The sequence below is a fragment of the Octopus sinensis genome, linkage group LG3, assembly GCF_006345805.1.
Source record: "Octopus sinensis linkage group LG3, ASM634580v1, whole genome shotgun sequence".
NCBI lineage: Eukaryota > Metazoa > Mollusca > Cephalopoda > Octopoda > Octopodidae > Octopus > Octopus sinensis.
Genome location: NC_042999.1, coordinates 10,959,560 through 10,982,805, shown reverse-complemented (window position 1 = coordinate 10,982,805; position 23,246 = coordinate 10,959,560). Strand labels below are relative to the sequence as shown.

At 35.6% G+C, this 23,246-nt stretch overlaps 1 protein-coding gene across 8 annotated transcripts in view; it reads left to right on the top strand.

The window, feature by feature from the left end:
• Positions 1-23,246, top strand: part of LOC115209795 (rho GTPase-activating protein 39) — a 511,104-nt gene that overhangs the window by 93,568 nt on the left and 394,290 nt on the right. For all 8 annotated transcript variants that reach the window (XM_029778335.2, XM_029778339.2, XM_029778338.2 and 5 more), the window contains exon 2: positions 21,914-21,964. In XM_029778335.2, the coding sequence (XP_029634195.1) occupies positions 21,914-21,964 (51 nt within the window). The remainder of the gene's footprint in view (positions 1-21,913; positions 21,965-23,246) is intronic.

Below are 23,246 nucleotides of genomic sequence, written 5' to 3'. Positions count from 1 at the left end.
GAAACACCTTAAAATTTTAAACAAATTAATTTTAATATGGGGTAGAACTGCTTTTGGCAGTAATTATAGCTTGATATCTACAAGGTATGGACTTGTACAAAATTTGAATTGTTTCCAAAGGAATTTTTGTCTGTTCTTCAGCTAAAACAGTCTCCAGTTCTTGTAGTGATGATGGTGGAGGATATCGACTCCTTACTTGTTTTTCTAAAATGCACCATAAATGTTCAATAATATTGAGATCTGGGGACTGTGGTGGCCAGATAAGATGTTCAACTTCATTAGAATGTTCCTTGTGCCATTCACTAACAACTTTAGCTGTGTGAATTGGTGCATTATCATCCTGAAAGATTGCGTTTCCCTCCAGAAACAGTTCCACAACCATAGGATGAATTTGATGAGATAACATGCTTAAATAGTCTTAACTATTAATTCTGCCATGAATGGAAGCCATTGGGCTGGCAAATTTCCAAGATATAGCCCCCAAATCATCACAGATCCTCCTCCATGTTTAACAGTTGGAAGAAAACAGTCTGGATCAAATGCTTCTTTTGGCTGTCTCCACACACATACTTGGCAGGTGGTTGGAAATAAAGTAAAGGATGACTTGTCACAGAAAATAACATTCTTCCACTGCTCTAGGGACCAATTCTGTAGGTTTTTACTCCACTCTAAATGCTTTACAATGTTTGTTTTTGAAAGTAGTAGTTTTCTGATTGCAGCCCTCCCATGAAATCTGGTTTTGTGCAGCTCCTGGTGAACAGTTTTTGTGGAAACTGGGTTCTTGATGTGGTCATTGAGCTGTACTTTTGTGATAATTTCTAACAATTTGTGTAAGAGTCTGACGGTCCCTATCTGAAAGTTTTGGTTTTCTCCTGCAGTTTTCATTTTGATAAGGAGGTTTTCCCCTCTTTCTCAAAGGCTGTCAATACTTTTGAGACAGTACTTCTTGATACACCAAACATTTTGTCTGTTTTTGTTAGGATAGCGCCTGCCATACGAGCACCATCAATTTGACCTCTTTGAAAGTCTGATAGATCTGTCATTTTAATGAATTTTAACTACCTTTTTCTGATGATATCTGAAAAGAAACAGCAATTTTAGCAAAACATATTAAGCAGCACTAATAATAAATCAAAAAACATAAACGTAAACAAGCTTTTGACGGTTTTACAGATATTTCAAAATTATGAGAAGCTAGGTGTTTCCATTATTTTGTCCAACCACTGTATATATATATATATATATATATATATATATATATATATATATTATATATATATATATATATATACTAGCTTAAGAACCTCTCTGTGTGCAGATTTTTAAGCTAGCTATTGTGGAAGGCTAATTAGGTGTGCAGCTGCAAACTAAAGAGAACTAAATAGCATGACTGTAATACATCTATAATGACTATATGCTGCCCTGGTGGTGTTTGATCAGAGGTTAAAGATGGATGAGAATTAATTCTGTAATGCAATCATTCTATTGTTGCAGTCCCAAGTTGAATTCCAAGTGTTGGCCAATGTATCCCAAAGTTCTTATCTTGATGTAAAATTAATGAATCAGCCAAGCTTTACCTGCTGGAAATAACAACCCAAATGCTTTTAGATCGGATCCCAGTGCTGGATGTTCAAGAACCAAATGAAGGGCAGATTTTCAAACCCAGGATCATACTGATTTCAGAAAGTTATAATATATCTATGTAGAGCAAATGTCTGTTAGCTGGTCCCTCACTATCCATGGTATGCCTATAGCTGGTCCCTCCATTGATCTTTGCATAATAAAATCGATGACCATCAGAAACAATATTGGTGATGGGAGGCAGTGATGATCTTAAGGAAACCTGTGTATCCATACTCTGTTTTAATGAAGCAACTTGAGTTGTAGAAACTGCTAAGCAGATTGATGTAATCGTCTGGTATTCCATGCACTTCTGTAATCTCCCAGAGGGTCTCTTTATGCACCCTGTCAAATGCCTTTTCGAAGTCAATGAAGTTTATTATTAGTGGTCCTTGGTTTTCCATGCATTGTTCTATGATGTTGTGCAGTGTGAATATTTGCTTGCAGCATGATCTGCAGATGACATTGCCTTGTTGGCAGAGAATCGCCCAACATTACAAGAAATGACAACAAAATGGAAAGGGAAACAGAAGTTAAAATCGAAGGTAATGCGAGTTGCGAAACAAGTTGAAAGCTGGACCAGTGAAAGCTGGACAAGAACCAGTTGAAGAAGTTACAAGCTTCACGTATCTGGGAAGCATAGTGACAAACAATCGCGATGCAAAGACAGATGTTAGCTGCAGAATTGCAAGGCAGCGGCTGTATTTGGTGTGGCAACAATATGAGGAGAGAGCTGAAGATTCGCCTGTACAAAACAGCAATACTGCCAATATCAGTATGCAGTTGAGACCTGGAAGATGACAGCAAAAATTGCTTGCCAACTCAATGTATTTCTTCAGCAGTGCCTCAGAAAGATCCTATGAATCACTTATTGAGACAGAGTGACAAATGAAACCATTCTCCAAGCAGCAAGAGTAAGGCCCCTGCATGCAATTGTAAGCGAACAACAAACGAGAATGGCAGGACACATACTAAGACTGCGAGAGGAGAGGCTTGCTAAAACAGGCATGGGCTTAGATGCTGCTGGAAGATAAAAGGAAAAGGGGCCGGTTGAGGAAGACATGGAGTTGGTACCTACAGAGAAGACCTATGCAGACTGAACATTACGTGGGAAGAAGCATACCGGTTGGCCAGAGACAGATAATTGGTATTCAATGACAACCTAATGTGCTACTCAGAGGGACCAACGACCCTAAAGAAGAATAGCAAATGTAGACTGAGAGACAGGGGTCCTGGACAGACAGAATTTCACATTTATTATTATTCATATATGTATGTATATATATATATCTCATTGCTGTTAAAAACCTAAAAATTAATATTTTGGTATTTGTCTCTATCTTGTTACTTGAAAATAAAATATGTCTCCGTTTCAATTTGGTCTGATTGAAATAAAGATGTTGTTTTGCTTTTGCCATGGTTTGTTGAAATATTTTTGTTGTGTTTGATGTTTATTTCATTCCATATGAAAAACAAAACAATCATATTTGCTCAGTTTGTGAGGGAGCCAGACAAAATGATGGTATGTTCGTTTTAAATGTCAATTGTCTGGAATAATATTATGAACTAGATTGTAATCTGCATTTTGTCCATTTCTCTTGTGTGAAAAAATAAAAAGAAAAGAAAAGAAAAGAAAAGGAGTTATTCTGAAAATTCTATTGTTCGCTTTAATTATTATAGAAGACCAGTGTGATTGAATTTCAGTTGAATGACTTCTGACTGGTGCTTTATAGAAAGAGACTATCAATAAAATACCTATTTTTGGATTTGTATTTATGTTAGAGAGAATCGTTGTTTTGAACATTAAGAAGAAGAAGAAAAAAAACCTCTATTGATTCGTTGTTGCATAAAGACTTATTTTTTCCTCCTCTTTGTAGATAATGTTTTTCTGATGATATTCATTGTAGCTGCAGTTTTTTAAATGGAGTTTTCATTTGTTACTGCAAATTTTCTCAAATTTCTCTCTCAGAACGAAGCAAACTATATTTCTGGTTTGAAATCAATAAGTGCAAATTGTGCTGATTGAACATCTGCATTTTATGTTGAAGTGCAGTGCAACTTTTCTGTGCAATGCATTTTTTTTAATGATTTTTCAATTATTGGGTATTACTAATTTTATGTTTCTGAGAAAGACAAAAAAATGCTGTATTTCTAAATGAAGTAATGCATACTTTTTATAGAGGATAAACTTATTTCGTAAATGGTTTTGTAGAAAATGCTAAATTTAGATGCGTAGTGCATGACCTATGCTTGATTTCTTTTCAGCACCATTAAGATGTCTCAGTTCAACAAAATAATGCTGCCTTCATTCAAATAGTCTTAGGCTGAATAACTAATTACTCAAGGCTTACAGTTTGATATAAAACCAGTTTCTTCATATAAATTGTTTATTTTTCATTACTTTTAATGAATACTGGTAGTAGTTATTTCTCTACATAAACCCTCCACATTATTTGAAATTTTTTTTCTTTCTTAAATAGAATTTTAAAATTCTGTATATTTTCCTAACAAAACCTAATTTAGCTTCTGTAAAAGAAATTAAATTTTTGTTTCAAAATGTTTTTAAGTTTCAAAAATTATGCAGGATTATTATTTTTAGCCACAAGTTAAATCACCAGAGATGCTGTATCATCTGTTACTGAATCATGTTTGCTTTAAAAAGCTTGAACACATTCTTGGAAAACTGGTAATCTGTAACAAATCAAATTAGTAGAAAAATGAAATTCATGTAATGTATATAAATCCCTGCGGGATATTTGGGCTATAATTAACCTAGCTTTAGCATATTTGTTTTTTTTTTTTATGATTAGACTAATTCTGGTATTTTTTGTGTATGTCTTCCAGTTCTTGTAATGGTCCTGTTTGAGGATACTCATGTCCTGAATAAGAAAAATATTCTGTATAGTTGTTGGTTGCTGACAATGGTGATAGTTCATTCTAGCATAGCATTGAATAGGTTTTGAATTTTGTTGTAATCAAGTCATTTGTGTCTATCATTTTCAGTTGTTGTAAAGGGTTTCACTTAAAAAAAAAAAAATTAAAAAATCAAAAAAAATCACAAACCACAACTGGAGCAAAGAATAAATAATTTCTCTTGTTTTCTTTTTAAATAAATTCACAGAGAAGCCACTTGTGAAGTAGATTTGATTTTGAATGGTTGGAAAATGTTGAAACACTGACTCCCAATATATGTGCTACTTCAGACAGTTTTAATTAGAACCCCACCTCCTATATTAGTCTCTTAAATTGATTATTTGCAACAGCAGCAGCAACAAATTAAATGTATAAAGTTGTGAGATGAGTTATTGTTATAAAAATGTTACAATGACAAATTCTGACCCTTTAGTTACCATATTTCTATAGAAATACATTGCCTTTGTTTCTTAATTTTGAAAATAGCGACAGATTTAGTAAAATAACTTTTGCCATTATTAAACTGATGTTTGCTACATGAATTAGCTAGAAATTTTTAATTTAGATCACTTTAAAACCGGAAGTTTTCATTGTATAAGGAGGGTCAATCTCAGGTGAGTTGTTTATCAAAAGGGTTAAGCCAAAGGCAAGGCTGTATGCTTGGCAGTTGCTCCCTCCTTCATTGATTGTTAATGCAGGCTGTCTGACAAGTCTTGTGGTCAAGTTTAAACTTGTGCCATTAAGACAGTCTATAATACTTTCTTCTCTCTATTTAGGTTTGAGGATTTACAATATGCAACATCATCAATAATAAAATAAATAAAAGAATCCATTAATGAATAGAGCAATCGTTAAATCTACCTGTGAAATTATAACACACACACACACAAAAAGACCAGTGAGGGAGCCTTAATAGGGGGGTGCTGACTGAGAAAACAAATCAGTCTATTCAGTCAAGCTGCCAGAAATAGCTGCTAAATTTCTCTCAAACTGCACCCTACGTCTTAGAAAAGGCATTGTGGATAATGTGTTCTGAACTCCCTGTATACATGGGATTTAAGACAGAATGGTCACAGCTGCAATGCCTTTGATCAGAGAGCTGCTCACTCTGGTTGACCTACAGTTAAACAACAATGAAAACAATGACATTTAAATTAAACCATTATTTTCTTTCATTTTTTTTTTATTGGAAGAAATAGTGGTGCTTGATCTAATCTGATGTTGGTACCAGGTTTATCTAGAAATATTGATTTCTAATGTTTTGGAGTAGGGTATGAGTGAATATATCAACCCCAGTACTCATTCATGATCCTAGAAGGATAATGTTGACTCTGGTGGGAATTGAACTTAGAATGTAAAATGTCCTTACTAAATACTGCCAAACATTTTGTCCAATATTCTACCAATTCTGTTCAATAACACAGTCTGAGTTGTTTGCATGATGAGTTTTTTTTTTCAGTGAAGCATATAACTCTACCTACATTCATCTTGCAATAAAAACTGGTATTCTTTCCAATTGCTGTATTTTAATTTCTAGTATTTTCGAATAGTATCATTTGCAAAATCAACAAGCATAGAGAATGGAATATAGAATCAAATATTGCATAGAATCAGGCAGTCTTTGATTACATATTGTTTAGATTGTGGTTCCATGTCCAGGTTTTCTATTCTAGCAAATGAGTTCGTTTTGAATGTTCTCCTTATACGGGATGCTTTCTTTCTAAAATTCTTCCGGAATATTGCAGAGAATGAAATGTTCAAAATTAGTGGGAATAAGAAACCTGTAGGCAATGATTTTTCACTTTCATAATTTTTTGTGAGCTGCACAAAGAAACAAACCAATCACCACTCTTAAATATGCAAATGCGTCTGATTGTGTTTTTTGTCTTTTTTCTCTTAAGTACGATTTTGAGCAAGAGTATACAATTCAGCTCAATGGATTACATTTTATACAAAATATTATTGCAAATTCAACCACTTTCCAACCTTTAAGTGTTCAAAAATGTATTTAGCATTGTTTACATCATATGCAGGTACGGTTGTGTGGTTAAGGTGTTTTGCTTTGCAACCAAAGAGTTTTGGATTTGAGTTCATTGCAGAGCTTGACTGCTATCTTGAGCAGTATTTGGTGGATGCAAAGGGAGCAGAATCCTATTAAATGTATGAGTTTGTGTGTGTGTGTGTGTGTGTGTCCTTGTCTGTATCTAAAGCAAGCCTAAAAACTGGTACTGTTGTATTACTGTTCTGTAATTTAGTAGTTCAACAAATATTTATGAAATCACTATTTGTATTGTTACAATTGAATAAATTCTTAAAGATGGTGCCCAGCATGGCCACAGCCCAATGGCTGAAACCTGTAATAGAAAGAAAGAAAGAATCATTTGCAAGATGAAAGCTTGGACAGTATGAGTTTTCAATGAAAAGGTAGTAGGCTAAATAGGTTGGTTTTATATATATATATATATATTTAATTTAATTCTGTTATTAAGATTGATTTCTTAATCTATAATCTGTTCTCTTTGTTCAGAATAGGAGCCCCCCCCTCCCATATGAAGAGGGTTAAAAACATTCACTTAAACGTTGATGTAATTTTAATGATGCTACATTGTGATCCAAATGGATGCAGGAAATATTGTGAAGAAAAGCTCAAAATTGTCCGTTCATATTATGAAGCTTGATTTTATTTATTTTTAAAAATTTAGTTTAATTTGTATTTTTTTTTTATTGTTGATAAGGAAAGCATTGAATAAATGAACAAGCGAAGGATTTAGATGTTTAGAAGTCTATGAAATACAATTGCTTTATATGTACAGAACTCTATAATCAGATTCTGTTTGTTGTTCGATGCCACAACATCATTTAAAATGTGTGTGAGAAATTTGTATAACTATGAAATAGATTATGTAACATCCCTAACAATCTTCTAATAAAATGCAATGCGTGTGTCATGCTTGTAAGGGACCAAAATAACAGAGTTGCAGTGAGTGATGTTCAGATGTTAAATGCAAGTGAACTAAAGAATAAGGTTTTGTTTTGGAATTGCTGTACAAATTTTTATCATAACCTAAGTTTACTTCAACAGTCTCTCTCTCTCTCTTTCTATCTCTGTCCCTCTCTCATCTTTTTTCTATTGTTTTAGTTCATTTTTCCATGCTTACCTTTAATGACACTTTCTTTTCAAATAAAGGATAACATATTCACATACATACATACATATGTACATGTATGCACATGCGTTGGTATATATATATGTGTGTGTGTGTGTGTGTTAAGAAGTTTGCTACTCAATCACACTCTATCCCTGAACCAAAGCTTTGTGAATGGATTTGGTAGATTGAAACTGAGAGAAGGCTGTGTGTGTGTCTTTTTGCCTGTGTTTGTCCCCCATCACCTCTTCTTGGCTTGTGTCCCCATGACTTAGTGGTGCAATGAAAAACTGATTCAATAAATATCCGGTCTCTAAAAAGTAAATACTGGGGTTGATTCATTCGACTAAAACCCCTACATTACATGGCTTTAGTTTAATGACAAACAAATAAAAGGTGTACACACACACACATGCACTCACACACACACACACAGGATAGACACCTTGAATGTTTTCAACTATAGCCCTGGGCCAACCAAATCATTAGGAGTAGATTTGGTAGATGGAAACTGAAAGAACCTCACAATATATATGTATGCATGTAAGTAGGTATCTGTGTGTGAGTATCATATATACACATACATACACACATCCATTCATATGCATATGTACGTACACACACACACATATATATATATATACTCGTGGCCGATGCCAGCACCGCCTCGACTGGCTTCCATGCCGGTGGCACATAAAATACACCAATCCGACCGTGGCCATTGCCAGCCCCGCCTGGCACCTGTGCAGGTGGCACGTAAAAAGCACCCACTACACTCACGGAGTGGTTGGCGTTAGGAAGGGCATCCAGCTGTAGAAACATTGCCAGATAAGACTGGAGCCTGGTGCAGCCTTCTGGCTTCCCAGATCCCCGGTCGAACCGTCCAACCCATGCTAGCATGGAGAACGGACATTAAACGATGATGATGATATATATATATGTGTGTGTGTGTGTTTGTTTTTCTCTCTTTGTCTTGACATCAGGCAGTAGTTGTAAACGAGTGTCTCTGTCATGCAAGACATATTATTTGTTTCCAATCTTCCACATAATCATGTCTAGGCATGGTGGAATATTACCTTACTTGGAATGGATCGGCGATAAGAATGACATCTGGCTGTACGTAATCTATCTGATTCCTGCAGGCATAGAATAGCAGGTATTTCATATATATTGTCAATATAAGATGTATCAGAATAAGAAGCACACTCTAAAGAACAGAGCAGTATCTAATCCTAATGTTAAAGTCTGGTCATAGAGTGACCATTGGTTTCGTATCCACAAAAGCTACAGCCTTGTGGACAGCTCATCAGACTATACAAAGGCAGATTTAACTTTTCACTTCATGGAGACAGAGTAAAGCTAGGACAAAAATGCAAATCTAGCCAGCACCCAAGCTTGTAAATATATTGGATTGGCAATCACAGCTTTCAAGCGATGCTTTTGAAACACCATTCATCCTTCAGAGTCCTAGAAAGACATTTTGTCATGTCCCTGGCCAGCCATATGTGGTACTTCAAAGATCAAGGGACTCCATATGATATGAGATGGAAAATCATAGAACAACCAGGCCCATATATCAATAGGAGCAAGTGCTGTAAAATTTTCATCGCAGAGTGAACCAAAATTCTTTAAAACTATGCTAAACCTGGCACATTAAATAATCATAAAGGAATTTTCTTGAAACATGTTCATCTCAAGCATTACCTACTGGAAAATTGTGTCTCCCCATTTGCTGTTTAAACTAATGAGAACTCAATGAAATTGATCCGAACTTCCATTATCCTCTAGTCCAGGAGAAATAACCCATCCTCAATAAAATTTCTCTGTTAACCATTCGACAATTTTGTCCTAACTTTTCTTTGCCTCCATGAAGTGAAAACTTGAATTTGTTTTTGTATAGAGTCTGATGAGCTGTCCACAAGGCTGTAGCTTTTGTGGATATGAAACCAATGGTCACTATATGATCAGACTTTAGCTTTATGTATTATGTATGTGTGTATTATATATATATATATATATACCGGAGTAAACACATAAATGTGAAACAAGGTGGAAAATAGAGTACATTTAAAAGCAGCAGAAAATTCAACAAAACCTGTTACTCTGAGTTTCACTTTCCCGTTCGTTGGACAGTTTTTGCTAGAAAAAACTGTCTAGCAAAAACTGTCCGACGAACGGAACGTGAAACTCAGAGTAACAGGTTTTGTTGAATTTTCTGCTGCTTTTAAATAAAGTATATATATATATATATATATATATATGGAAGTTATTTTCAACCAAGACATTACAACTGTATCTGATGCTGACATTTATCAGTGGTTTTTTCCCCCCCATTATTTTGATGCACTATTTTCTATCATTAATAAAACTGTCAACATGGGTATGCTTGTTTTTGGTAATAGTTTGGTTGTGTGTTCACTTATTAAGCAGCCGAACAATTGCTTAGTAATGATGTGTCCTAAGAAAGTCATAATTTAGTTGTCAGTAGCTATTATCATTGGTGTTAGGAAGGCCATCCAGCTGTAGAAATCAAGCCAAATCAGATTGTAACCAGGTGCAGCTCTCCTTGTCAAACAATCTAACCCATGCCAGAATAGAGAATGGGCATTAAAAGATGATGATAATCACCCCCCCCCCCCATCGTCATAACCATTCCACTGCCATCATCATCATCACCACTACTACCACAATTATTTTAATGTCAATTTTTACTATTTTTGCACGGATCACATGTGTCTATGTTGGGGGGGAAGAGTTTTATATGGTGGGACACCCTTCTTGGTACCAACCTTTACTTGTATCCCAGTAAATTAACAATCCCCCAGTCTATTGAACAGCAAAGAGCCTGGGCGTAGTTATGCAGAGAACTTGAAATGGAACCCTTTGAGTGTACCTATTGTTTATAATATTGTGCACGATGCCAAGAAGCTCTGGCATTTAATGACAAACTTAAAATAGTTGTAAAGTAGTTAACATGGAATATAGACATTAGAATAAAATGCTAACATGGAATATAGACATTAGGTAAATTTGTAAAATTTTAGGATTATTATTTAGTATTTAGATGCTGTTATTTAAAAAAATCTTCTTTATATGTGTTCCATATCATGGTTATCTGCTTTATAATTAAAATTTTTCTGTAACTTTTCAAGAAAAACACTGCAAAAATGAATTTCGATTGATCAGCTTTGTGAATTCTTTGGAAGAGATCCTTGCCATCTTCTGTTCTTGGGAAATGTCATTCAGTTTGATATTATTTAAATGCATCATTGTACTAATTTTCTCTTGTAATTTGTGAAATGGCAGCTGGACAAAGCAAACAGTATTTATGTGTGGGGAAGACATGGAAGGAGATTCTTTCTGTTTGGCGCTTTTGTCTCCCTTGAGTATTCCTTTTGGAATCAGCATTTGAGAAAAATAGAATATAATGCAATTAGTTCAACCCTTTCGTTACCATATTTCTTCTGTTGCGATGCTCTGTGTTTCTTTCAATTAATTTTAATAACAAAGAATTTAGTAAAATAACTTCGTTATATCAATTAAGCTAGTGTTAGGAACATAAATCGTGACTAAGGTTTGGTGGGAGATTTTAATGCAGAATTTTTGAAAATAAGACATTTGTACTACAGAGCCAGAGGCGGTTTCAGGTGGGTTAGTATCAAAAGGGTTAATCTCTTTGAAAACAGATAGAAAGTGAAATAGCTATGAATTAGTGTAAGTTTTCTATTTGATGGTCAAGTTCAGTGTTTCGTAACTTGCATATGAATAATATGGCTCTGGGTATGTGACTTGTGTCCAAAGGTTTTTTTCTTCCTCTACTAAAAGGTGTATGTTGAGTGACATCCACAAAAGAAGAAAGAAATATAGAATGTCTGATTTACAGCAAATGTATAGAACAATTCCAGTATGCACATGTATGAGATAAACAAGAAAACCACCAACATTTTACGTTTGGTGCTAGTGGAGTTAAACAGATGTCAACAGTGTCTCTATGTAACATTTATTAAGGATGATGAATCTGAGGTTCTTTTGTTTTTGTTTTTTTGCCCTGTAGTTTTATAAGGGTAACCTAGATAATATCCAACACAATACTTTGATAGACTTGCTTTTGAAATTCTAACTTTATATTATATTTGTTACCTTTAAATCTATTTTGTACAAGCTTGCACATTGCTAAAACTGTGCACCCAGAAAATAGTAGTACTGCAAAATGCAGTGTTAAATCACAATATTCATTGTCTGTTAAACTCTTACTGTGGGAATGCAATTAAAATAAAATGGCGTTAAAGTAGCAACTGTTAAAATAGGTTATTTCAACCCCCCAAGAAAAATGTATTTAGCTACTAAAGCATTTTGTAGATTTGTGGAAAGTCTAAAGCTAAATGTTTAAAGACACCCAATAAAACAAGATTTGTTAGATAATGTGGTTAAAAGAAATTATTAAATTTTTGGATTTTTCTTTTTTAGTTTATTTTTGTAAAGTTGTTTGGTTTAAAAATAAACAACTTGTTTTTTCCCCTTTGACAATAGAAAAACAAAACAAATATATATTTTTCTTTGTTTTAATTCTCCCTTTAGGAATTCAGTTTGACAGCACTTTAAATTGTATTTCTGGTTTGCACAACACAATCAAAAGTATTAGAGGAGCTAGTTTTTGTGGGATTCGTATCGAAAGAAGAATTCCCCAAGCAGCCTATTTTGAAAGCTATTTCATTTGAGAAAGGGAACTGTTTTACGATTCATTAATTCTGGGTTACTTTTATTTGGTCATTAATAACCATTTTTACATTTACATAATTCTGAAACTAAGCTTTCTGGTATGGTTAGAAGTGGGGGTGGGGAAAATAGGATACATTAGTTTGAAACTAGAAATACTTCTTTCTTACACTTTATTTAAAGCAAACTACAAAATACCATAAATTTTGCTGTGGAATTAAATCATTCAAATTATTTACATGGAGGTTGTTTTTTTTTTTTTTTAAAGAAATTATTCTATGTGCAGCAGAAAAACCTTCCATATTTTACACAGCCATTTTTGTGGCACCAGTCAAGTTAACCAGGTAGTAATGATGTCTTCATGTAGTTAGTGTTTTACCATTTTCTTAAACTTACCATCATGATTTGGACCAGTGTATAGCATGACTTTGCTGTGGAAATATTTGTCAAACTGTAAAATCTGGGATGTTTTGTCGTACCTTGAGCTTGAAGTTCTTTTCCTGTTTCTATCTTTTAATGGATTTACTTCTTGCTTTTACTTTCATTTATTTATTTTAAGATTTTATAGTAACTTTTCTAAAATACAGTTCAAATCTAATAAACAACAAAGATAAAGTACTCGTACTAGGTGTAAACAGGCTTTTTAAGTATGCTACATCTTGATCTCTTCTTGGAAAGGTGTGGGTTTTGTTTCCTTTACTATCCTTCAAAACAAATGCTATTCCACTCAAATATGGTTGTTGTTGTTGTTTTTTTTTTACGTCAAGGCAGTCCTTTAATCAAAGATGGTCTTGTTATGCCCATCCTTTTTATTTCATCCAGAACCACTTTCTCCTGTGTGTTCTCTTTTAACTACTTCATTACCATATTTCTGTTGAGATACATTCATTGCCTTTGCTTAAATTCAGTCTTAAAATAAAGAATCTAGTAAAATAACTTTCTACTTTGACGTTATTAAGTTGGTGTTTGGAACACAAGTATTAACATGAAGGTTTGTATTATCAAAATCAGGGGCACCTCAGGCAGGTTGATATTAAAAGGTTTAAGCTGCTTGACAATGATTTGAAGGAGATTTGGCTGCTATTTGTTATAGCTAAAGCTTCCCTCTGCTTATTAATGTCCTTATTTTTATCATCATTATTACATGCATTTTGCATTATGAATGTGTTTCAGAAAGACAAATATTTAAAAAATGAAAAAAATAAAAGAAAAATTTCTGTATTGTTAAATAATCACTGTTGTCTTCCTTTAATACTGACTTTTTCATGCTTGCATTGGTCAAAAGGAATTCATTGAGGCAAATCTTCTATGGCCTTCCGTGCCCTTCCTGTTTCCAAGCCAGGTGATATTTCCCCTTGGCTAGACATGTTTTTCATGGAAGATTGAAATTGATATTACTTATAAGACAGTGATACTCATTTTACAGCCATCATGTGAAATCCAGACAAGGGCCATACATACATACTTACGATGGGCTTCTTTCAGTCCACCAGATCCATAATGCTTTGGTTTAGGACTGAACCTGACATCACATGATTGGGAAATGAGTTTCTTAGCCACATGCTTTCCACATAAAAAAAAAAAAAAAAATTGCAACATTTAAATAAATATGAAAACAAAAAAATATAATATTTGTAGTACTGCAGAAATTAAGTATGTTTGTTTTAAATATGAAAAAAAAAAACAAAACAAAACAAAACAAAATGATTACAGTAGAGAGAAGTCAGCTCTGAGCATGCTCAGTCAGTGACTCTTTTTTGATTTCTGGTTGGAACTCTTTCAGGCCACTGATTCCACTAATAGAGTCTTGAGGAAGAACTGGTCTTACCAACTTCTTATTTACCTTTCCTTAAAATTCTCAGTCTCTTCAAAACAGAATTTTTGGCTTCTTTTAACTAAACACACAAGTTTTTGTTGAGGTAGACTTTCTAGGGTTGGATGTCCTCCCTGTCACCACTCCACCCCTGCTTTCTAGTAAGGTTAATCCATTCTTTGATCAGTCATGTTATCCACAGAAAACCGGAAATGAATGACATTGCTTGTATGATGGGGGTATTTATTTAACAGTAATGTTAAGACAAAGGTGTGCATGCACACACACACACACACACACACATGCACACACACACACCACACACACACACACACACACACACACACACACACATGCACACGCACACACACAATTTTTTTGAGTTTGAATTAGAACTGGCTGGGCAAAGTCCAGAGTGCTGTTACCTTTGTTGGGAATAAAGAGCTTCTCCCTCAGAATGAAAAGCAGATTGTACAATATGGTGTATGAGCAGCTATGCTACATGGTAGTCAAAAATGGGCTGTGACTGCAAAAGACATGTAGAGGCTTGAAACAAATGAAACTAGCCTGCTTCACTGAAAGGTGCAATGTCAGTGTGCATGTATGACAAAGTGTAAATGAGTTGAGAGAAAAAAGAAATGGGTATAAAGAGGCATCACAGGTAATGTGCAAGAGACAGGACTGTGCTGGTATGGTTATGGATGAAGACAGCTGCATAAAGAAGTCTCTCTCTAAATGTGGAAGAGGAAAACCCGGGGAAAGATGTGGGACGAAGTAGTGAAAAATGATCTTCAGATGTTTAGCTTAACAGAGGAGATGACAAAGAACTGAGACATTTGATGATTTGCTGTGCTTGATAAGACCCATCCAGCCAAGTAAAATGGAGACTCAAAAGGAGTGTCCTTTATGCCCATCTTCCAACATCTCATCTCATCTTCCCAACACCATCTTTCTCCACCTGTCCTCACCATCCACCTCCCAGTCTCCTTTCCACAACATATATCTTCTTAACAACCCCTCCCCTCTACTTTCCACTCTCCTTTCACAATCTCATGAACTTACCCACCCACTCACCCTATCCAATCCTTGGTCCCACTTATATACACCTCCCTGTAACTTGACTGTACCCCTGTCATATCTTCATCTCTCTCTCTCCCTCTCTCTTTATCTCTATCTCCCCCTCTCTTTTTCTCTCCCCCTCTCTTTCTCTATTCTTCTCCTCCTCCTCCCTCTCCTCCCCTCCCCCTCTCTCACTAAGGTAGCCATGTATTGTCTTTACTGCAAGATGTCTATTTTTGTCCCTCAACTCATATTCTAACCTCTCTCGGCTGGCACTAAACTTTTTCAATATTACACCCCACTCCTCAATTGAGGTGTCCTATCTTGTAAATTATTTGATGACTTCACCAGTGCTGGTGCCATGTAAAAAGCACTCAGCACTCTTTGTAAAGTTTGGTGCAGTCTTCTCACTTGGCTTGTGTCAAACTGTCCAACCAGTTCCAACCAGTACGGAAAAGGGAAGTGAACTTCTTAGTCACACAGCCACACTTAAACCTAAGTACTTTGTATTCAAAAATAAAAGAGATTAGGACCAAGCACTGTAGCAGTTCTCTACTGTCTTGGCCTTACCATAAAATAATTTTTTAGCAATATAAACATATCTTTTGAATGGTGCTGATGTAGATTTGAGGACTGCTGAGGACTGAAATGAAATAGCTATTCTTTCATTCTTAGATTATTTGACTCATTTTAATCATTTGAATGCAACCATGCTGGGGAACTGCCTTTACAGGTAAAGAATTGTGATCTTAGAGAAAATTACATAAAAGATTTTCATGTTAGAATTGCATTCAAAATAGACTGGAGATATGTGGTACTGTAGGTCCACGGTAGCATGAAAGTGAAGGGTGGTGAATAATTATTTCTTTTTCTATTACCTTACAAAAACTTAGGCTATGCCTTTTCAACCCCTCTTTCATAGATTACTTTATATTTAAACATTCACCCACTTCAAATTTTGCTCTTTCTTCTTGATTCTTATTTTATGTCTGTTCTTATGTCTATTTTCTTTCCATTTCTGGCTCATTTTAAGGATCCAGTGTAAGATTTAAAGTCATGTCTTCTAAGTAGGGCCAACATAATACTATAACCATGCTCTTGAAATAAAACTATATAGATTTCTATGTAGATAGAAATATAGAAATAATGTTGGTTTATTTTGTAATCTAATAACACATCATCCATAAAAAAAAATTTTCATTAGGTTGCAAAAAATATTTCATGGTTTGTAGGTTCAAATAACTTCCAGATATTCAAAGATTCCCTTTACCATTTTATGCCTGTCATTACATTTGTCTAAGCTCATACACAGTCACTCAGAGTGGATATGCATATATGCAACTGTTATCAAAATACTGTCAAAATAAAAGTATTTCTGAAGGCAAATGTTGACCTAGTTTGATAAAATTATTCTTTGATAAATAGAAAAAATCATTCTCTGAAATAACTTTTGAATGTGTAACAAAACGAAACAAAAACAAATTTCATGACATTCTGAAATTTAATGCTTAATAAGGATTTATTCTATATCATCTTTGTCACCAGTTAGCATTGGGTTTCCCTCCTCTCCCCCCTCCTCCTCTTCCTCATCTGTTTGAATTTCATGCGGGTATGGGTTAGATGGCATCCTCAAGCTTCCATACTGGCATGTGTTGAAGGGTTTGACAATGTTTGATATGTGTTTCTTGGCCTCAAGGGGGCAATGACCGAGATCTTTGGCATTGTGTCATGCTTGAGAGGAAGACCCATCAAGCTGAGCAAAATCACAGTCATGGCAGATACTGGTGTCATGCAAATGGCACCCATGCCAGGGGTACATAAAAGCACCCGTTACACTCTCAAAGTGGTTGGCATTAGGAAGGGCATCCAGCCATAGAAACCATGCCAAATCAGACTGGAGTCTGTTGCAGCTCCCCAGTTTACCAGCCCTGGTCAAACCAGCCAATCCATGCCAGCATGAACAATGGACGTTAAATGATAATAATGAGTTTGTCTGAATAGCATTGAATTGCTTGGGAAATTTGAAGTTTTGGAGTGGATTTATACTGCACTTTACTGACTGGTATGCCACTCTATCATATTAGGAACAATAATAATAATAATAATAATTTCAAATTTTGCCACAAGGGCAGCAATTTCGGGGGAGGGGACTAGTCAATTACATCAACCCCAGTGTTCAACCGATACTTATTTTATTGACTTCAATAGGATGACAGGCAAAGTCGATCTCGGCAGAATTTGAACTCAGAACATGGAAGCACTCCGTCGGTTACGACGACGAGGGTTCCGGTTGATCCAATGAACGGAACAGCCTGCTCGTGAAATTAACGTGTAAGTGGCTGAGCACTCCACAGACACGTGCACGCTTAACGCAGTTCTCGGGGATATTCAGCGTGACACAGAGAGTGACAAGGCCGGCCCCTTGAAATACAAGTACAACAGAAACAGGAAGTAAGAGTGAGAGAAAGTTGTGGTGAAAGAGTACAGCAGGGATCACCACCATCCATGCCAGAGCCTCGTGGAGCTTTAGGTGTTTTTGCTCAATAAACACTCACAACGCCCGGTCTTGGAATCGAAACCGCGATCCTACGACCGCGAGTCCGCTGCCCTAACCACTGCGCCATTGCGCCTCCACACTCAGAACATAGTGATAGGTGAAATACCACTAAGCATTTCTTCCAGTGCTCTAATAACTCTGCCAGGTCACTGCCTTGATGGTAATAATAATGATAGTAACTTCAAATTTTGGCACAAGTCCAGTAATTTCTGTGGAGCAAGTAAGTTGATTACATCAACCTCAGTGATAAACTGGTATTTTAGCAACCCCAAAAGGATGAAAGGTAAAGTCAACACTTGGCAGGATTTGAACCAAGACTGTAAAGATGGACGAAATGCTGCCCAGCATGTTAAATGTGATAATGATAATATAATAATGATCCATAGTGTTTTTGCCGATGCCAGCCTCGCCTGGCACCAGTGCAGGTGGCACATAAAAAGCACCCACTACACTCACGGAGTGGTTGGCGTTAGGAAGGGCATCCAGCTGTAGAAACATTGCCAGATAAGACCGGAGCCTGGTGCAGCCTTCTGGCTTCCCAGATCCCCGGTCGAACTGTGCAACCCATGCTAGCATGGAGAACGGACATTAAACGATGATGATGATATATGTATATTTGTCCAGAATCACGGCGGAGGAGGAGAGAAAATAGTAATTCAGTGAAGCAGTGAGAGTAACAGCCCTGACTGAGAGGGAGGGAGTGAGAGAAAGGAAGGGGTGAAAAAAAAATCAGCGTTTCAACTGTGTGTGTGATTATTTTGTACCTTATTTATACATAAAATACTACAATTAACCGTCACTGTTGATGGCATGTGGTCAGCTAGTAATAATAACAATGGTTTCTGATTTAGGCACAAAGTCAACAATTTTGAGGGGCAAGTTTGTGGATACTATTGAACCCAGTACTTAACTGGTACTTTATTTTATCGACTCTGGAGGGACAAAAGGTAAAGTTGACCCCAGCTGGATTTGAGCACAGAACATAATGGACCGAATCAAATATTGCAAGACATCACTGAGTTCATATCTACACATACTTGGATAGATTTATACGTTCAACTTCAGTTGTGGTTCAAAAGTTTAGTTAGCCTCTCCAAATACATTAAATTTTCTTTTCCCTTTATTCTTTTACCTATATTAACTTACATGCAATTGTTTTTGTTCCAGCACACGATCTCAGATCGAGTCACTTGCTATGCAAGTACATCTCCGTAATTCAAATATAATCATACAAAAATATCTCTTAGGTTCTTTTGTGCAAAGTTTTCAAAAATAGGAATTTTTAAAGAATTGTTGAATTGATTTGAAATGGTAAAAGGAAGTTAGGGCAAGTAATTACTGTTCAAAGTCATGTATGATGATATTGAGGAGATATAATGATTGTAGTTTCTTTGCAAATAAATATTGAAGTTATGTGCTTTTCTGGTGAACATTAGCTTGTAGCTTTGGTAAATACCAGTTCCATTAGAAAAGGGTTGTACAGGGTCATTGGTGTGGCATAAATGAAATTAGGCAGATGGTAATAGTGTCTTCATGTTGCTAAGGATTTGTTTTGACTTTCTTAGTTACCATCATGTCTTGGACTGATGTACTCTGCATTTGTTTTTGAAATGTGTATCGTGAATGTGGAAGCTTAGAGGCCTTTTTTTGCCACGTCTGTAGTTTAGACTAGGGAAGTCTTTGAGCTAATACCTGTAGGTGGATCTAGTAGTTGGTTGATTTGGGGAAAGAAAATAACTTGCTGGTAAAATAGTATTTAAAATTTTAATTTGAACTTAACCTACTTTATAGAAACAATTAAAAAAAAATATGATAAAAAGTAATTGGAAAGGGTAAAATTTATTAGGAGTGCCAGACTTTAGTTTGAGAGGAAATAAAATCATAGATTGTCTGAAATAGAGAGAGAGAGAGAGAGTAACTAGTGCAATTGAAATTTTTTCCTAGTTAATATCTTAATATGTAGTAGGAAGATATAGTTAGAAGGGAGAGTTCCAAAAGAAAGCACTATTAAGGAAGAAGGATTGAACTGAGTGTGTAGAACAGGGCCTGTAAAATAGATTTACTTGTGAGGGAAGGAGTGTGATATACTGAAATATAAATGACATAGTAATAGTATGGAAGTTTAAACGAAAAGGGGTTATTATAACTTATAGTAGAAAAGATGGGAAGAAGATAGATTTCCATAATACTCATTAGATTTTTCAGATAATTTGTGATAAAAGATTTGTCTAAAAGAAAAAAAAAAACATTGGTCAATTTCTGAAATGGGAACAAGCATATCATTCTACACTTGGGAGAATTTCTCTTCAAAGAGATGTGTTTGGGCCTTGTAAGTTGAAGGTCTTTCTATTATGTACCATGTTCTTATCTTTTAGTTTCAACGGTGTTATTCTGTGTATCATATTTTTTTTATATTGTTGTATTTAGGAATGGTCATTTTGCCAGTTTAGCCAATAAAAACACACACACACTATATATTTGGTGTTACTTTGCTTCAGCGTTATTTATTTTTTACATTAATCTTAATCTTACTTTGGCCATTCCTAAATACAACAATATCTGTTTCAACACACGATTTCACATCAAAAATCTTGCAAAACAAATATATCATCATCATCATCATCATCATTTAGCGTCCGTTCTCCATGCTAGCATGGGTTGGACGGTTCAACTGGGGTCTGTGAAGCTGGAAGGCTTCATCAGGCCCAGTCAGATCTGGCAGTGTTTCTATGGCTGGATGCCCTTCCTAACGCCAACCACTCCGTGAGTGTAGTGGGTGCTTTTTACGTGCCACCCGCACAGGTGCCAGACAGAGCTGGCAAACGGCCACGAACGGATGGTGCTTTTACGTGTCACCGGCACGGGGCGAGGCGAGGCTAAATAATAAAAAAATCTTATAAAAGATGCTGGTAGCCATTGAGACAAAGTTAGCCTACAAGCATGCATCACCATGCCAACAACTCATACAAAGAAAAGAGTTGTCATAAAATGCTTCCACAAATATGGTTTTGACCAATTAGCACTGACTGACTTGCTTATGGCTGAGACTGCAACATCAGAGGACATGCATAGGTTTACCTGCCAATCAGATTCTAATGGGCCAATAGTTATTTAAAAGTGAGTTGAGCTATTTCAAGAGTTTTATCTGTCAGTTGTTTTTTTTTACCTTTGTATGTCAGGTTCTTATCTCTCAACATTCTCTCCTATTTACAAGCTTTAACTTGTAGTGTTAATCAATGAATATTCATTATATACAGTGATTCATAATGTGCTGTACCACTTTCACAATTGTAATTTATTGGATTACATTGGTCAACTTAGTGAGGCAGGTAAAGAAAATGTTTGGTAACCCAGGCAAATCTTAATGTGGATTATTTTCAAAATATACAGCCTACTTGACATTGAGAATAGATAAAGCAGATGGGGCCACAAACTGCACTGAAAATGGCCAGGCAATTGTCTATTTTGGGAGTGATCTGTTTTTTAAGGTTAAAAGGTTGTTTTGTATGCCAATATATGTAATATTAAAATTTCCATCCTGAAATAAACTAAATTTAATGAATCTGAATTCTTTTCTTTCTTACCTCCTCCCATTTTCAAAACCTAATAGTAACATTGTATTTGACTTTTCCTGGACTCTGAATTAGGCTGCTCTTTTTCTTTTTAATCTGTTATTGAGAAAAAGAAAGGAACTTTTCAGAATAAAGGATAGGAATTATTTAGCATAAAGAGAAAGTGTAATTTGGAATAGTTGAGAAAGAAATCAAAATATTGATTGTAGTCTAGAATATAATTTATCTTAATTTACCAGTTTTTTTAAATCTTATACCAGTAACATGTATTTGTTGCAACATTTTTGTTCAAATATCCTAATTTTCTTTCTGTTTTGAAAATAATGAATTTAGTAACATAACTGTTACATTAAGTTGATGTTTAAAACATAAACAAGAGATGTTGATGGAAGGTTTTGAATCTAGATCACTTAAAAAACTGTGCATTTCCATCATTAGAACTGGGGGAGGTTTCGGGTGGGTTGGTATCAAAGGCTTTAATCAATTGTTTATTTACTATCATTTCTCTATTTTGCAGATATGAAGATACATCTTCAGGACAAATTTGTACCAGCCCTGCATATCATGTGTAAGTATTTCATTTCTGTTTTTTTTCCAAGCTTTTGATATTACAAGTTGTGATATTGCTTTTCAGGATTTGAAAAAAATTTTACTCAATTGTTAAACCGCTTTGGTGTTTAAACGAATGAACAAAGTTTCATGAAATTTACAATTTTGTTCTCATATATTTCTCTTTTGATATAACCAAAAAAACAAAAAAATAATAAAACATGGGTGTGGCAAATATCAGGTTTATAATTACGAATTCAATTATCTTTTATAAAATATTATTTCAATAATGACACATACAACTTATTAATGGAATGGTTCTTGTTCTCATATATCTATGTACATATTGTGGATTCTCTTGTCGATTTTGATGTATGAGAGGCCAAAAGCCAACTGTTAGACTATATACACACACAGATGACTTGTTTTTAGTGGCAAATCTTTGAAATGCTGATAGCAGAAAGTTGGTGCAAACTCAATGAGTAACATATCCTTAGTGGGTGAGTGGGTAGTATAGAGGTGACTAGCAAATGGTGGTATGAAATATAGGAGAGGCTTGGAGGCAGGGGTTGCAGTGAGGTATTGACAGGGAACAACACAGAGGTGAAAAAGCACAAAAAGGTGGTGATTGGTGGAGACAGTGGGCAGGGGAAGGTAATGAAATATTGGTTTGTGGGGGAGGTGGGGGTTCAAGGCAAATGAGAAGGCAGGAGGATGTAGTATGGTACCTCCTCTATTTTCAGATGATAGAGAAATGATGGTGAAATGTTTGTGTGTGTGTGTGGAGGGAAGATAGGCAGGTCAGAGAGGATGGGGTGGAACAGAGGCCCTCATGGACGAGCATTACCACAGCGGGTTTAGGATATTAATTCTGCTGTGGTGGATGGGTCTTCTGGAGTACAGCAAAGCACCAGATAGCTTGGTCGTTTGTTGCCTCCATCACAAGGTTCAGTATCTTGAGACCAGCATCCCATACTTCATTCCATGACTTCCTGAATCTCCTCTTCCTGACGTTCTTCCATCTATTTTAAGTGATCAACACTCTTATGCCTAACTCTTCTCTCAGTCACTAGCGCTTTGTCACATTTGTTGTCAATGACATTGCTCATCCCAGGGAGTATACTAACTTGATTTCTCTATAGTCTTTGCTTGTCCTCGGCATTTAGGGCTCACGTTTCACTACCATATAACATTGCTGTTTGTACACTTGTATCATACAGTCATCTTTTCACCCAGAGAGAGAGAGAGAGAGAGAGGAAGACCTTTGGTTGCTAACAGAGATAAAAGCACTCTGAATTTTC